Genomic DNA, 16,914 nt, shown 5'->3' with positions numbered 1-16,914 from the left:
TTTTTAACCATTGCTTTCAAAAAACATGTTGGGAGTAACATGCTAAAATTTTCTCTGTGTGTGTCAAGAGGGACTAAAGTAAAAACTTTCAACAGAAGTTAACATTTGACATGATACAGACATGCTTGGCGGGTGGAAGCCGGCCTCACTTTGCACTGGGGATTCCCTCCATAAAACTATCATTCATTCAATGAATGAATAAATCCTCTTTCAGTTTTGATCATAGTTCAAAACTCCCATCTTGTTTGTATTTTCTGCTTTGCCTGCAATGCCAGTTTCCTTTTGTGTCACAGCAGAGTCCTTGAGATAACTATCTTTCAGAAGCTTTAGCAGGTTGGGAGGAGTGAAGGCTGGATGAAGGTTGGGTAGAGATTTCCACCAAGACAGTTTAGACAGTTCATTTTCTTTTTTTCTATGAAAATAAACTACTCCAAACATGAAAGACATATTATTTAATCTGTATCAGATGCAATTTAGGGGAAAATACTGAAAGAGTATTAGGAATACTGTAAGAAATCTGAAATAAATATATTAATTCATCAGAGTGACATTCATCATAATTCTTAGGGTTACTGAGTGCTAATCATAATGATAATTTAACTGTAGATGAAGACAAGCTAGGAGTGACAACAACCTGACTCTTTACAATTTCACCAATGCCCAGACTGTCCCCATCTCCATGACATTCACTCCTTTCAACTCCTGCTCCCATTCACTAGAACAGCTTTGGTGCCACAGATCCAGTTTCACACCGCCATCCTGAAGTGTCCACTGGCACTGCACTGACCTGTCATTGACCAGCAACACCTTCTGCGCTATTTCTTCTGGTAATTGAACCTCCTGACTGCTACAGTTGCAATTACAACTGTCTCAAAGGGTCATATGCTTTACTATACTACATAAGTATAGTTCAAGCAACAGCATATTCATGAAGTCCTGCTATTTTGTAAGACTGTTTAAAAATTCATTACTTTCTTAATGCATTGAATTAACTACATGTGTTTAATAAATGCTCAATTTGTCTAAAAGTTTCCCTTTATCTTGCTTTTACTGAAGGTGAATGGAAGGGGAAGTTACAATGTTGGGTCCACCTAGGAGAAAGAGGGAGAACCTAAACAAACAGTCAACCAAAGCTGAAGGGAGCTGTAATTTCTAATCTCTGAGTGGTTTCTCCTCCTAAAATTATAGAGGTAACTATGGCCATGGACTAAGTTGAAAGGTTCAAGAAAGGCTTAATACATTAATCAGCGCAACCACCAAACTGACAGGTTTCATCTTACTCTTTAAATTCAGTTCTGATTTTTTCTCATGAGATTATGTCTTGTTGGAGTAGTACAGTCCAAAGTCATTAACTATTAAAAAAATATTGGAAAATTAACAAAGTGTTACTCATCTCTTGGGCATTTTTCTACAGGAGAGATTCAACACTTTCCAAGTTCATATCCAAAAGAACTGCATTCTCATACTGCAGTGTTCAAGGTGGAAATCATATCCAGCAGGAAACTACATTGATTTCTAGAGACAAGCAGTCTCAAATTTCATGATTCACTGTTACTAGAAAAATAGCCTAGAACCATTTAGCAAATTCTGGGAACACACTGCTTACATGTAGAAAAGAAAATTTGACTTGAAATCCAAAATTTCCATCATTTTAGAGCTGCTACACTTGGCTGTGGTATTTATTGTGTTACATTTGGCACTGACAATGTTTGGCTTTTAAAATCAAGACAACATTTTCCATAAAAAATATTTTCTATAGCTTCTCTAACAAAAATGGGAGTGTTCCAGTAAAAAAAATGCTTAAAAGCTTTTGTGCCTATGAAGACATTATTAGGGCAGAAATTATTTCAGCTTATGTAATTCAAGCCCTGTAACTCCCATAAGGATTTTAACATAGCCAAAATTTTTTATTTTTAGCTGAGACAATGGTATCTGAGAAATGGAATCTGTAAGCATACCTAAGAAGAGCAAGTAGGAAGAAACCTATTCAATTTTTAAGGATGTTTATTTCAACTCAACTTCAGTCAACAAAATGTATGTATGTCCACAATGCTTCATATGTGCAAACCGAGATCACCAAATCAAGGAAAAAAAGAGAAGTGATGTGTAAATAGTTAGCAGTTACACTAACATAAAAATATGCAATACAAAAATCATCAGAGGGGAACCAGGACTGGGCCATAAATGCAAGTGCATCATTCTCACACGGGGAGACTGTGAAAGGCATGAGGATGAGATAAACATCAAGTGCTCAACACATGTCAGTATGGGTTAGACAGAACTTGCATTTATGCTTTTCAAAATCAATTCTGTAGTTCAGGGGGAAAGCCCCGTTCCATAAGTGGTAAAACCAAAATAAATATTGTTTTGAATTCACCCTCAACCTTCTGCAATTAAATTCTCTATTTTTTTCTTTTCAAGAAACTAAAGAATACTGCCAATAAGACTACTTTGCCTTTCTCACAAGCACAGTACAGGCTAATAGAAATAAATCAATCTATTTCCTAAACCTACGAATATAATAAAAAACATTTTTACATGGGGAAGTATTTACAGCCAAGTTTTGAAAGATTTCAAGTGCAGAAGTTGAATTCAAAAATGTGTTAGGAAAACTAAGGCCAAGATTCTAAATTACTTTACAGAATGGATTCATAAACCATATACTGTCTCATTTAATTTTTGATCAAAACTTAACCACCTGGTACAGATTAGGCAGCACTCTGCAATACTACACAGCAGTTGGGAACACTATATCCATGGAGCCCACGCAGGGAATGGGGAGAAAGAGGTGGGATAGCTTGGGACAGGTCCAAGCATGGCCATAAGTGCTCCTCATCCAGCCAGACTGCCACTGAGTGACCTCATGTGAGTCTCGAGATGATGTGTGATGTGAAAACCAGCACACGCTTTCTCACAGCTCTGTGCTCCCAATGACACAGCACAGCACCAGGGGAAAGGTGCCACACATTTAGCAGACACTTGATTATTGCAGGAAAAAAAGAAAAGCTATTTCTCACTTTAGGTTCTTATGTCAGGTGACCTGATTCTGGTTAGACTATGACAAAAACGTTCTCCTCCTAAATAGGAATAAGAGTTAACAGCAGTGATTAATAATCCATATGGGTAATACTCCACATATGAGCATATGGAAAAATCGATACAAATCAGCACAACTGCCAGACAGAGGTGAAATAATGTGAGATACCAGAGCACTCGTGGATTTTAACAGTTGTGCTTCTAGGCACAAACATGCAAACAGGGAATCTTGTTGCACATTAGCAGGTTGTAAATTTCCAAATAAAATGTTTCACTAAAAGTGAAAGGTTGTTTGTTTGTTTTTAATGGTACATCTGTTATATTAAATTAGCAACACTTAGGTATTAAAGCATGTCTGGTGTGAGGTGTCTGGTCACCTGAAATTCGTGTGGGAACAAAAAATATGACAAAAAAGCCCACCCATATATTAGTGTTTATACTGACCTGTACCTACATGTTAAATTTATTCTGAATCCTTTATATTTTCATATAGTGGGAATCTGTTTCTTAAAACTAGGAGTATCTGTGTGAATCATATATTTTTCCCCTAAATTACCTCTCTAATTAAACTAATAATAATAACAATGAAAAATAGGTCAATTCATCAACTAGTTAATCTGATGAATGTTAAATATCTCAAAATGAGCTGGGACCTTCTTTAGCAAAGAAGTTTAAGATGATCTTAAGATATCGGTGAAAATACAAATGTGTTTCACAACATACCATCTTAAAAACTGACCATGAATTATTACACTCAACAAAAGTGCATTTAAGGGTTGAAGAAATAACTCACTTGAGCATCTGTTCATGTCTGGCGTTCTCAGTCCGTAGTAGCCCGACGGGCAGGAGTGCAGGCATTCCCCGTACTGCCTCATCCCTTCTCTTCGCAGGAAGAAGAATAACTTGTGCTGGCATCTGATGCACCCATTATCCTTTGAACAAGATAAGCAACCTTTGCAAATTGGATTTGGTCCATAGTTAGCTGCAAAATAAGATAAATTACACTGTAAGGTCATTTGGAAAGTTTTTTGGCTGGAGGTCCTCTATCCTCCAAAGTGTTACTCATCTTTTGCATGACTACAAACAGTTTTGAAAGGAGGGTTCTGACAGTGCACTCACTTTCAGACATCTGCACGGGCACTGAATAAAAAGAACTGCAATCTCTACATTTTCAGTTGCATGTACGGCAGTTTAAGGATTTTACACAAATTTAAAATACAGGCAGAGGCAAGCAGAGACCAAGCTCTATAAAGCTCACAGTATAAAGCTGGCTAAAAATGCAGTGCTGCATTCTGTGAAGCTGGGGACATAGCACACAATAGCATCAAAATATAAGAACTTCAGCGCCCTGACATATGCATATGGAATGGTATGCCCATGGAAATTGATCAACACCACTAATGCAATTTCTGATTTGTGAAGGAAGCGATATTCAGAGTACAGAAGCCTCTGCAGAGCAGGTACAGCACTAGCAATGTGTGCTGCCCCTCACTCTCAGGGTCCTAGAACAGCTGTCTTCTTACAGGCTCTTCCTGACCTGAGTATCAAGACAAATTTTTCAAAAAAACAGAAGCAGTTTTAGGAGCCTTCTTCTCTGAGCTGAAAATCATATGCCATTACCAAAGGAGCACAATTAGTGCAGGTTACCATTTTAGGTCACCAGCTGCTGTGCATTCAAGTCTATGCTCTGATTTTGTTGGATTATTTTCTTTTTTTCTTTTAAATTGCTTGGCTGATAACTGCAACACAAACTTCAGTCACATCACTCTTTGTTCTTATGAGCTTTTATTATCCTGCCTTTCTGCAGAGTTGCAAAACACTCCTTTGTCCCCATGGGCTGTCAAGTCCTTCTCAGGTGCTGGGTCAGCACAGTAGGTCAGCAGAGGGAGGATTACTCAAGACATTCCTGAAACAAGCACAACTTTACAGGTCTGTTTTAAATAATAAATTGCCTACAGGACTTCACAGAAATTTGTCAGTTCAAACCTGTTTTACCAAAAACAAAAGAAAAATATTATGCAACAAAGGAAAGTGTCTTTGGGGTCTCAAGAGGTTTTTAATAGAGGCCACCCAGACAGCAGCTCACCAAAAAGACCTATGTTTAATTGTCATATTTTTAAATATTTAAAATTATTTACACCCTTATGTAGTGATCTGGTACTTTTACCTCGCATGGCTGGATAATTGAGGTTGCTCAACTGATGACTTCACCAGCAGAGTCAGGAAAAAAAACCAAGGAAAAGCCCACCACCCTCTGGAACCAGTAGCTGATAAGCTTTACTCTCACCTTCACACATCTGCACACCACATTCCAATTCCCTCTCTGCTCCCATCCCCCACACAGGACTCACTAAGTTCAGCATGACAGCATTCAACGCCGATCTTGGACAAATAATCCCAGTGGGTGGCAGGCAGGACAAGAAGTGAAGCAATCTGGTGTGAAACAGCTCAGTCAGTGGGACACTTTGTGAGTTTGGAATCCCCTGGTATCAGTCACACCAGGTGAGATCCTCTTGAAGGGAAAAGAACCCTTCCCATCATGGGATATGTATGATTCTTCAGCACTCTGTTAACCCTTTTGTAATGATACACCCTAACAGACCAACTGCCTACACTCCTAAAGCAGTTCCCACCTCCTGTTGCCTAAAAGACTTGAGATATAACTTTTCCTACACTTCATCTTGTAACTATTTTCATTCCCAACCAACTTCTTCAAAGCCATGCAAGACAAACAAATTATGAATTAGGCATGGCTGCATCCCCCCTCTCGCTGTGGGCAGGGATTGCCTTGCTGTAACCACATCAAATAATATGTGACCATGTACACAAAAGCAATTGTTGCTTAACACATAGTGGGCAATCCTGTAGACTTGTGACTTCTCTTTTAGTCTCCTTGGATGTCACTCTCAGTAAATCTTTACCTCCAGCTTATTCAAGGTTCCCCAGAGAAGCCTGTACTATAACAAAAGAGTTAAAAGGAATAAAGCAAAAGCAACGATGCAAGATGCCTGAACTTACTCACTACTCAGAGTGTTTTTTGGAGTTTAGAATAGCTGATATAATGTATATGATTTTTGACTTAGAGCCAGCCCAATTGCTGAACAGCATCAATATAGATACATATACATATACATATACATATACATATACATATACATATACATATACATACAGATAAATGTTATACATATGGATATAGCTAAAGGGAACAAAACCAAAGGCCTGCTGGCAACAGACAGGGCAAAAGTGTCTCAAAGGGAGAAAAACATCTTTCCACAGCATTTAGCAGGGCTCACTGAAAGAGCTTTAAAGAGATTTGAAGGGAGAAAGGGATAAAACAAGGCACACTGAAGTCTGAGAGCAGTGAGCCAGTGCCTGAGAGACAGGGTACTAGCAGGGTCTGTCAGTCTGGTGTCTCAGTGGAGGTAGGGGTATTTTGGTTCTCTAGAGCTTAGTGATGGATAGGGTTCAATGGTTTTGAGTAAGAACTGTGGCAAGGCCAGCAAGGCAAGTATCTTAGTGGGAGTTTGCAACAGACCCCAAACCAGGAGAAAGAGGCAGATAAAATACTCTCTAAGTAGCTGGGAGAACTCTAACAATCACTCACCCTTGTTTTCATGGGGAGCTTCAACTTACCAGATGTCTGTTTGAAACACAGCACAGCAAAGAGGAAAGAGCCTAGGACATTTCTGGAACATGGGGGCACATAACTTCCTGACAAGGCTAGTGAGGGAGCAAACTAGGGAAGGTATCTGCTAGACCTGTTTTTTGGGAATGGAGAAAGACTTGTGGAGGATGTGATGGTTGGAGGTCACTGTGCCCATCCTGGGCGTAGTGATCACCAAATGCTAAGTTATGGATTCTTGGTGAAGTAAGAAAGAGGGTCACCAAAACATCTGCCTTGGGGCAACAGAGTCCAAGAAGGCCTTCAAGAAGGAAATCCTACAGACACAGGAGCAGGCAGGTGCCACATGCTGAAAGAGGACCCAGGGGGAAAGAAGACTAGCTGAACAGAGAGTTTTGGCAGGAACTCAGGAAAAAAAACAGAGTTTATAACTATTGGAAGAAGAGGCAGACAATTCAGGAGGACTCCATGGATATCATGAGGTTATGCGGGGAAAAAATTACAAGGGACAAAGTCCAATAAGAACTGCATCTGCCACTTCCATAAAGAGTAACATTTCTATAAATACATTAGCAACAGCAGTAGAGCTAAGGAGAATCTCCATTCTTACTGAACATGGAGGCAAACAAAGTGACAAAGGATAAGGAAAAGGCTGAGCTACATAATGTCTTCTTTCTTCAGTCTGTAATAGTAATAAGACCAGTCTTTTTCTGGTACCCATACCCCTGAGCTGAATGACAGGGACAGACAGCAGAATAAAGCCTTCATAATCCATGGGGAATGGTCAGCAATACCACTTAGACCCATCCAAATTTATGTGGATGAAATCCACACAAGGACACTGGGGGAGCTGGTAGAGGATCATTTACTGGTCAGCCAGGGAGGTCCCAGCAGACTGGAGGTTGGCCAATGAGACACTGTGTAGAAGATGAGTCAGAAAAGGGAGGAGGTAGCTACAGGCCCATTAGTCTGACCTCAGTGCTGGGGAAGGTCATGGAGCAAATCATCTGAAGTGCCATCATGCAGCACACACAAGACCAGAATGTTATCAGATCCAGCCAGCATGATATGAAAGGCAGGTCCTGCCTGACTGACCTCACCCTCCTCTGTGACAAGATGAACAACATTATAGATGAAGGAAAGGCTGTGGATATTTCTACATGGACTTTAGTAAAGACTTAGACACCGTTTCCCACAGCACTGTCCTGGGAAACCTGGCTGCTCATGGCTGGGATGGCTGTGCTCTTCATTCAGGAAAAAGCCAGGCTGGATGACCAGGCTTAGAGTGGTGGCCAACAGAGCTGGGAACTGGTCACCAGTGGTGCTCCCCAGGGCTGAGCACTGGGGCCAGTCCTGTCTAATGTCTTTATCAATGATCTGGACCACGGGATGGAGGGTGCCCTCTGTCAGCTTGCAGATGACATAAGTTGGGCAGGAGTGTTGATCTGATGGAGAGCAGAAGGGCTCTGCAGAGGGATTTATGGACCAAGGCTAAGAGTACAAGTTTCAGTGAGGTCAAGTGCTGGGTCCTGCACTTGGGTCACAAGTACAACCCCTGCAATGGGGAAAGAGTGGCTGGAAAGCTGCCCAGTGGCTGAACAGGAGCCAGTGTGTGCCCAGGTGGCCAAGAAGGCCAATGGCATCCTGGCCTGCGTCACAAACAGTGTGACCAACAGGACCAGGACAGTGACTGTACCTCAGTACTGAGCACTGGTGAGGCCACACCTCAAAACCTGAGTTGGGTTTTTGGCCCCTTCTTACAAGAAAGACACTGAGGAGCTGGAGCATGTCCAGGGAAGGGCCGTGTTGCTGGGGAAGGGTCTGGGGCACAAGTTTTATGAGGAGCTGCTGAGGGAGCTGGGGTTGTTTAGCCTGGAGAAAAGGAGGGTCACGAAGCACAAAATTCTCTACAAATACCTGAAAGAACAGTCTAACAAGGTGGAGTTCAGTCTTTTCTCCCAAGTAGGAAGCAATAGGATGAGAGAAAATGGCCTCAAGTTGTGCCAGGGAGGTTTAGACTGGATATAAGGAAAATGTTTTTCCATGGAAAGGGTTGTCAAGCCATGGAAAGGGCTCCCCAGGGAAGTGGTTGAATCACCATCCCTGGAGTTATTAAAAAAATGTGTAGATGTGGTGATTAGGGACATGGTTTAGTGGTAGACTTGGCAGTGCTGGGTTAATGGCTGTATTCAATGATCTTAAAGGTCTTTTCCAACTTAAACAATTCTATGATCTTGTGGAGCAAGAATTAAGCTCTGGAGCAGACACAAATCAAGGCTCCATGTAGGTTTGTTTGCCATCTTCTCTCATGGATCTCCATGAAAATTCTGATTTCTTTGCCACAAAATATGTCTGAGTTTGACTCTACTGTCCAACTTTCCTTTATTACTGCCACATGTTACTCTTCCTAAGCCTTCTTCACCCTTTCTGTGACTGTGGTAAGATGTCTTTATTGATAACCCTTTCTTTCTTCAGGCAAATTTAACTATGCTGACTCCTCTTGGCTTCACCTCCATAGAAAAGGAGCCAACAGTATATAAAATGATCTTCCATTATCCTATGCTAATATTTGTTCAGGAAATGGATGGCACATCTTTCACAGCTTTAGGTCAATTCAAAATATATTAAAGACTTCAGTAATATATTAATTCTGTAAATTGTATAGGTTTCTCAAACCATGAAATCTGGACCTTCCTCCTTCTTCATCTGCTAAGCAGACTTAAAAATTTATTTTTCTAATTTCTATAGCTGTATGTTTTTAACTTCTTATAGAAATGCACTGACATTCAGAACTTGTAAACTGCTCTGAAATCCTCAGATATATTGTATTTATAGTTACTTAAATGAACAATTATTTAATTCACACATTGAATTTGGACAGTGTTCAAAATCATCACTTAATTAATGGTCACATATTGATGAATTTTCCCGTAGGTCTCCTAGCTTTTTTCTTTCTTTAGCCCATTAAAACATTAAAAATCACTGAAGAATTATAATGGTAAAGGGAAGATAATATGAATGGTAAAGGGAAGATAATATGATTTTTATGTTGCTTTACAAAGAGAAAACTTTGTGAAGGAATTTGAAAACTTCCCACTGTACTGCTTAGGCATTAGAATAATTACACTGAATAATTTCTGTGTAATTTGCATATAGTAAATTACTGTAAAGTGTGTACCACTGAATTGACCTTCTTCCTCATTTTTGTTGCTTGTTTTCTTTTCAGAGTTTCATGAGAAGGTCTGAATTCTGCAACCTTTCCATTATTTCAGTTTCTCGCAGAGCCAGGGAAAACTGTGACATGATCTACCAACAAATTACTTTGACAATGAACATACACATTCAAATACCATAGCACTGGTTTTAGGGTCACGGAAGGATGCCATCTTGAAGATACCCACTTAACTGTGCCTCTTTTGACCCTATATACATAGGCCATAATTAAATCCTATGAAATCCTCCTTGCCTCCAATTCTTCCCTTCCCATCTCAGTTTCTTAACACAGCAAATTGGATGTATTGTTATCACGTATATCTTCTCCAGTTCACATATAATCGTTCTTTGTGGAGGAAGTGAACACCTTTGCCTTTAACAGAAACATCTATACACTTCCTTTTTAATTTCTTCATAACTTCATTTTTCCCCCCTCTATATTTGTCTTCAATAAAAAAATAAAAAGCTCATAAAACATGGTCTATCACATTCCAGATTAGTGACTGCATCACATGCAATGTAAAACTTTATGCTACTCATCCTTATTTCAACCCTGCCAGGAGCACCCTCCTCATCTGTGTGTGCCAGGCAGGCAGGTCTCCTCCGGCCAAATCCCTCATGGAAACTTGCTCCTTCCACACGGCCCACAAATGTTAACCAGTGTCAGAGTGCTGCTGTCATCACATCACAAATCTGGAAATGCACACATGCACACATGCTGTAAGTTAGCACCATCCTCTGGCTCTCAAAGCACATGATTGCCCTCATTCTCTGTTAAGACTGTAAGCTCTCTGCAGCAGGAGTAATGTTTTGTACAAGCACGTAAGTGTGTACACAGGTGTGAACACTGCATATAAACACAAGCACACACCTTAATGCAAGGTTATGCATTTTCTATTCCTTCTGCTTCTACAACTATAGTCTAGAGCACCTCCATAATTAAAGAAAAAACATTTACAAACTTGATTCCCCTTGTAGTGCCTTTATTTTAAATCTGGTATTAAATTTGCCAAGTTTCAAAAGGTTACTTGAGAACACAGACTAATACCCAAGCACACTGAATGAAACACTTCTGAACCCTAAGGGTGTTCAAAGTTTCATGGTTTGGATCCATATCAAGTAAAATCAAATATCAGCTAATTACTTTAACTCTTGTCTAGATCAAATGTATTTAAGCCACATTGCTGAAGCAGTTTTAAGTGAGTTGTTATGACTATTTGAAATCACAAGAGAATCAAAATGAGTCTAGCCTGTTCCCCACAAGAATACAAGTTGTTCTGTAAGCAAGAGAACTTAAGAATATTTGATTTCTGTGAACTTACTGTCCTGCAGCCCATACTACAACTGCTTCTAATTTGTGTCTTTCTTGTATACCCATTTGTTGGGTGTCACAAAGCTCTTTTGAACCTGGTGTTTCAGCTCACCACAAGGATCTGGTATTTTTATGCTTCTGAAAAACCAGGCTGAAATGGACAAATGAATCCAAAACCAGTTAGAGAAAGAGGAGATCCTGGCAGAGAAACAAGCACTAAAGTCATTCCCTAAACATTTCTTTAGAGAGCCAGACTAAAATGCTCTCTATGTCCCTAATATCACTCTGTATCTGGTCACTGTGTCTCTCTTTGGCAATCTTTGGTTCTTTGAGCTCTCTGAAGTCAGAAACTGAGCTTGCTGATACAATGGCCAGCTTAATGACACTCTCACCCTAACTGGGACTGCAGCCACAGGAATGCTGGTGACTGGATTTTAGTACAGATCTAGCAGAAATGTCTCCAAGACACTTATCACTGCAAACACAAGACGTGCAGATGGGACTCAGAGGAGATGAGGAACTAAAAGACCACTGAAAGCTGCATTTATTGCAAAATAGTAGATTTCATAATCCTGAAATCAATTAATGCTTTGAAGACATCCCATACATATCTCAGTAAAGTACATTTGTGCTTGGCTTATGTCTTCAGAAGTGCCAAGGAACTGAACAAAAAATACAGCCTTATAGATAAACCAATACTACATAGTATATCAAGACACTGAGACTGTAACACTGCAAGTCCACTACAGCAGAAAAACATCTGACTGGGTATGAACAGAAGCTGGCCATGAAAAATATCTATTTTTCATTAGAACTTTGTAAAAACAAAAGTAAGTTCTAGGCAGAAAACTTCAGCTTAAAAAAATACTAATTGTTTCTAGTAATTATCTTTAAGAGAATTTAAAAATTCAAGGTCAGAGAGAATTTTTATGAACAATTAGGCCAATGCCCTGTACAAAGAAGCCACAGAACTTTTGCTTTACTGAAACATATCATTTAAGAAACCATTCAATGTTAATTTTTAAATTGTTAGTGGTAAGGAAACCACCACAACCTTTGTTAAGATATCATAGGGGCTAATTACTCACACAGTTGAAAATGTGCAGTGGAATTTTGAACTTCAAGGACCAACCACTGGACCTTTTTATATCTTTGCCTGCCAGTTTGTTAACAGTTTTTCAATTATTTTTTTCCAAATGCAGATCCTCTGATCAAGTCAAGTCCCAGCTTTCTCATGGGTAAGATAAACAGAGCAAGATTCTAGAATGTCTCACCACGAGGCAAAGTATCCAGTCCTTTGATCAATCCCTTAAAATTTTATCAGCAGGCTTATGGATACTCAAAAAAGTTCAGCATTGGAAAAGCAACTGTACCAATGCCAAATAAAGAAGTGACATAACTTCTCAACTTTTCCTAGATTTTACTCTCCTGAAACAATCTTGTGTTATGTATTTTTTTTTTACTAAGAAGATACCATTTCCCAAGTACCATGTTGCTCTGGGTAGCATACAGCCATTTTTTTTTGTTATACAGGAGATCACCCAGTGTTCCTTCTCAGGCCACCAGGCCTTCACCTCTCAGGATTATCTTCTCTAAAGTTTTCCACAGCTGAGAAAACGCACTTTCCCCACTCTTCCCTTGAAGACAGATTAACTGTAGAGAAGAACTTCACTTCAATGAGTTTGGTATAAATCTCATCAAATGTTGCTTGTAAGTGAGCAATTTTACCTGGTTTTTATTCCTTCACTTCCTTTGGAGGTCTTCATTATATTTTCAATATCACATTTTTATGCTTAAACTACTTTCACTTTTCAGCTCATTTCATTATCCCATTTTTGATATAATATCTTTCTGGTTATTCTAGTGTAAGCTTCCAAGAGACTTGTCTTCATTCCATCCATACTCAAAAGACAGTGCCATTTTATTCCAAATCAAAACATTTTACTGTTGCTACACATCTATCCAACTGAATACTTACAGAATTTTCTGTACGGTTTTCCCCACCACCATGACATGGAGAATCACTATGAGGATCAGTTTGCTATTATTCTCCTGCAGCACCCTGACAAGTCGCAAGAAATTACCAACATATTGAGATATTTTGCAATATTTAGTGACTCATTGCATACTGACTACCAAGTTCAGAAGTCTTCCAATAAAATTACATGTATGTTGGTTTCAGGATGCTTGGTTACTAAGATGTTTTGAGAACATTACTGATTTTCTTTCCAGCTGGGATAAACTGCTACTAACAGAGGTATCTCAGCCGTTTTTCTTCATTTGAACATCTGGAGCTTTTAAAGGTATCTCTCATAGTTCACTTTCTGGATACCTATTGTCATCTGGAAACATTTAACTCTTCTTGTCCTCCTCTGTTCACTGTTCAGCCTACCAATCCTCACTTGCCTTAGCTCTACTGAATACTGTTTCCTTCTTCTACTTGGCATGCGAATTTTCCTCCACAATTTCTCTGCTTAGTTCCTAGACATTTCCTCTTCCCCTGAAAATGGAGCCGTCTGGTTGATCAGACCTCTTGCATTTCCCCAGTGTTTCCCCCTACTTGTCTTTCCAGTATGGAAATCTAGAGCTGTCACCAATTTACATTTTATCCATGGAAAGTTCATTCTGTCTACAGGATGGAAAAAAAAAAATACAGAACATCTGTAGCAGGTCACAAACACCACCCCATCACCTGCCTTCCTAAAAACAAGTACAGAAATAGACAGAGAGAGGAAAGTGGCATACTCCCTGTTGCAATGTCCTAGGAAATGCTAGCTTTTACTGATATTTTCTGTTCACAGATTCACCAGTTTTATTCTAGGTCTTCATGTTACAACTGAGAGTAATTCAGCATACACACTGGAAACACTGGTGATAAAAAGTCCAAGTATCACAATCACAGACAAAAAAAAAAAAAGATAAAGTAAAAAAGCCCTGCTCCATTGTGTTTGTACAAACAGGACAGCTAAAGTGCCTGTCCAGAAAAAAAAGAGCGACACAACAACCAAGCCTTACCAACCAACTGATTCACAAACACCACTCACAGGTCATTTCTTTCAAAGCCTAGTTCCCCACCCGTTCCCCACCAAGTACTCATTTTGGTACTCAGAAGTCTTACATGACACACATTCATGTGTATGTTGCCAATCCCATTTCTGAGTTTTAGTTTATAGGCCAATCCATTTCACATACAGTAAGAAATTACATTACTCCAACAGATGAACTAGCCACTTCTTTTAATCAACCGAAGTTGCTGATTTGTAAAGTGGCTGCTTTAGTTTTCATCACACTGAGAAGAGTCTTTCCAAGATGACTTCTCTTTCATCTCCTTATGAGTTGATAGATTGATGCTTTTCTAGCAACCCTGTAAGTCTAACAGTACTGAAGCACAGACAATATCTGCCAGTTGCATACTATTTGCACAGCTCTGGGCAGTTTTATCTACTCCAAATCTCAAAAGTCTTTTTCTTTTACGGCATCTTCAGTCTCTGTAAAAATATTCATGATATAAGCTATGCATAAACTTCCATTGGGTTTTAGGATACTTTATAAGCCCCAGATAATGTGATCAAATGTCAGTGGTTTCACGTATAGTAACCTTAAGAAATTCCAATCACAAAACTCAAGAGGACTTTTAACATGCAGTACTTTTTAAAGATAACTTGTCTCTCAAATGCTGTTATTTAGATTTTGCATTAGTTACACTTCCTCCTTTTTCTATGTCTGTAGAGTAAAATGTAGAAATCCCCCAAAACAGCTCCTTAAAGAGAAGCTCCTGTTCTTCCTCAAACCCCAGCAATTCAGACAGGGAGGAAGAGCACCACAATCATTGACTTTGGCCACAGCACAGATTATTCATATCTGATGAAGACTGCACAAATCAAGTGATGCGACAGAGGCAGACAGCCAGTCTGCTCTACCCCTCAGATCTACCCCAATGTTTAGCTCTCTCTGAAATGCACTTCAAGAAATGACAGGGCTCTTCTGTCTTATTAGAAAAAGGGTTAGGGGTAAAATAAGTGGAAACTGGAAGTTACATTCATACCCTAACATAAATTGTAATGCTGTGGAAATTACAGGGTAAAATACAGCTGCTGCTCCCTGGCTGGAATGCTCCACAATGGCTCCACTTACACACAATCTGCAACCAAGAGGGATGGAATGGATGGTGGAGAGGATGGAGACACCACAGCCAGGCTCTGTAGAAATCCTTGGAGGGAGGGGAACTCAATGGTACTTTGCAGCTGATAAACTGCACAGCACCTGTCAGCCAGGGCAGAAAGGAGAAGGTGTCCAGCTGCTGAGTCAGCAAGAGTGGTGAAATTGCTCTCCTCAGATGAACTCAGTTCATTGTAACTTAATTATAATATTAATCTCCATCCAAATTTTCCTGACTCCAAGATATGATCGTCCATCACTCTATATTTTGACACATGTGCTCTACATTTTTTGGCAATATTCTTAAGAGCAAAGCAAGATAATTTTACACCACTCAGTAACAAAAGTAGGTATGACTAGAGCCACTCAAGTTCTACCTAAGCAGAAAGAAATAGTAAGTAAGTGAGAATGGGGAAATGCTAGGGAAGTCTCCATTGTAACTGGTGGGAGCAGCCAATGGGCTGAACCTGTTTTCCCCTTCCCACAGGGATAAGAACCATACTTTATGCACACTGAATACCTTTATTGAGGATCAGCAATATTGTATTTGAACACATTTTTGCAGTCAGATACTATCCCTGGCAATTCTTGAACCTTAATCTGTGACAATTTTATACTAATAAAAAGTGTTATTCTGTAAACTGTTAGTGTTGAATCGTTCACAGGCACAAGCAGGCACTGGCAGCAGGTAACGCAGAGTGGGAAGATCCACTGAGGGCCCTCCTTTATGCTGTTGGTGGGTGTCCCTGCCTCAGCCAGTCAATCCATCCTCTGACCCAGGAGTGCTCAGTGAAGGGTCCCTGAAATGGGATGCTGACAAACTGGCTGGGCACAAGGGTCTCAGCTTTCCTGGAACACTGCCAGACAAATTAAATACCAAGGGTTGAGGAAATCTCCCCACATTAAGGGCTGAGGAAATCTCCTCTTTTCTCAGGGCAGTGGGCCAGCAGGCTGGTTTGAGTGAAGGGCCAGCTAGAGCTGCCTTCCATCAGGCCACCACACGGTAACTGACCCGTCTGAGCTCTGCTGCAGACAGTGTGTGTCTCACCAGGAGCGTGTCTGCTGAAGAGCCTGCTCAGACAGGGAGCCTGCACAGAGCTGACCTTAAAACATCTACAGCAGAAGTTGTGGGGTTTCCAAACCAATTGCTGGGTTCTCCCAAACAGGTTTTTGAAAAATCACATTCCTCAGCTGAGGCTTTACCTCTATTTCATTTACATCTAATCTACTATGTCTTACTCACATATGAGGCACAGGAACTCCTAGGCTTTGTGTGTGGGAAGAGATATGCAGGGAAGACAGTAAATAAAAACCACTATGTTCCCCAGCTTATTTCAAGTGGATGTTTTATTTGCCTTCCATTGGAAATAAATTTCATTGGGAAGCATGAGCAGATGCTCAAACCAAGGCTGATAGTTACATTTCTAATACAGAAAAATAGTCATGCTTCTTCTGGAAGCTAGAAGAAGTCTAGAAGCTACAGTTACTATACCTTGGACCAACTCTTTATAGATAGCGCTGCTGTGAAAGCTGCAAAGGGAAACAAAACTTAAACCAACAAACCCTCCTT

At 40.0% G+C, this 16,914-nt stretch overlaps 1 protein-coding gene across 2 annotated transcripts in view; it reads right to left on the bottom strand.

Annotated features, from left to right (window-relative positions):
* Positions 1-16,914, bottom strand: part of RSPO2 (R-spondin 2) — a 103,515-nt gene that overhangs the window by 43,437 nt on the left and 43,164 nt on the right. For both annotated transcript variants that reach the window (XM_064703564.1, XM_064703565.1), the window contains exon 2: positions 3,830-4,018. In XM_064703564.1, the coding sequence (XP_064559634.1) occupies positions 3,830-4,018 (189 nt within the window). The remainder of the gene's footprint in view (positions 1-3,829; positions 4,019-16,914) is intronic.

This window comes from Zonotrichia leucophrys, chromosome 2, assembly GCF_028769735.1.
Source record: "Zonotrichia leucophrys gambelii isolate GWCS_2022_RI chromosome 2, RI_Zleu_2.0, whole genome shotgun sequence".
NCBI classification, from domain to species: Eukaryota; Metazoa; Chordata; class Aves; order Passeriformes; family Passerellidae; genus Zonotrichia; species Zonotrichia leucophrys.
This window is presented reverse-complemented; position numbering and strand designations above follow the sequence as displayed.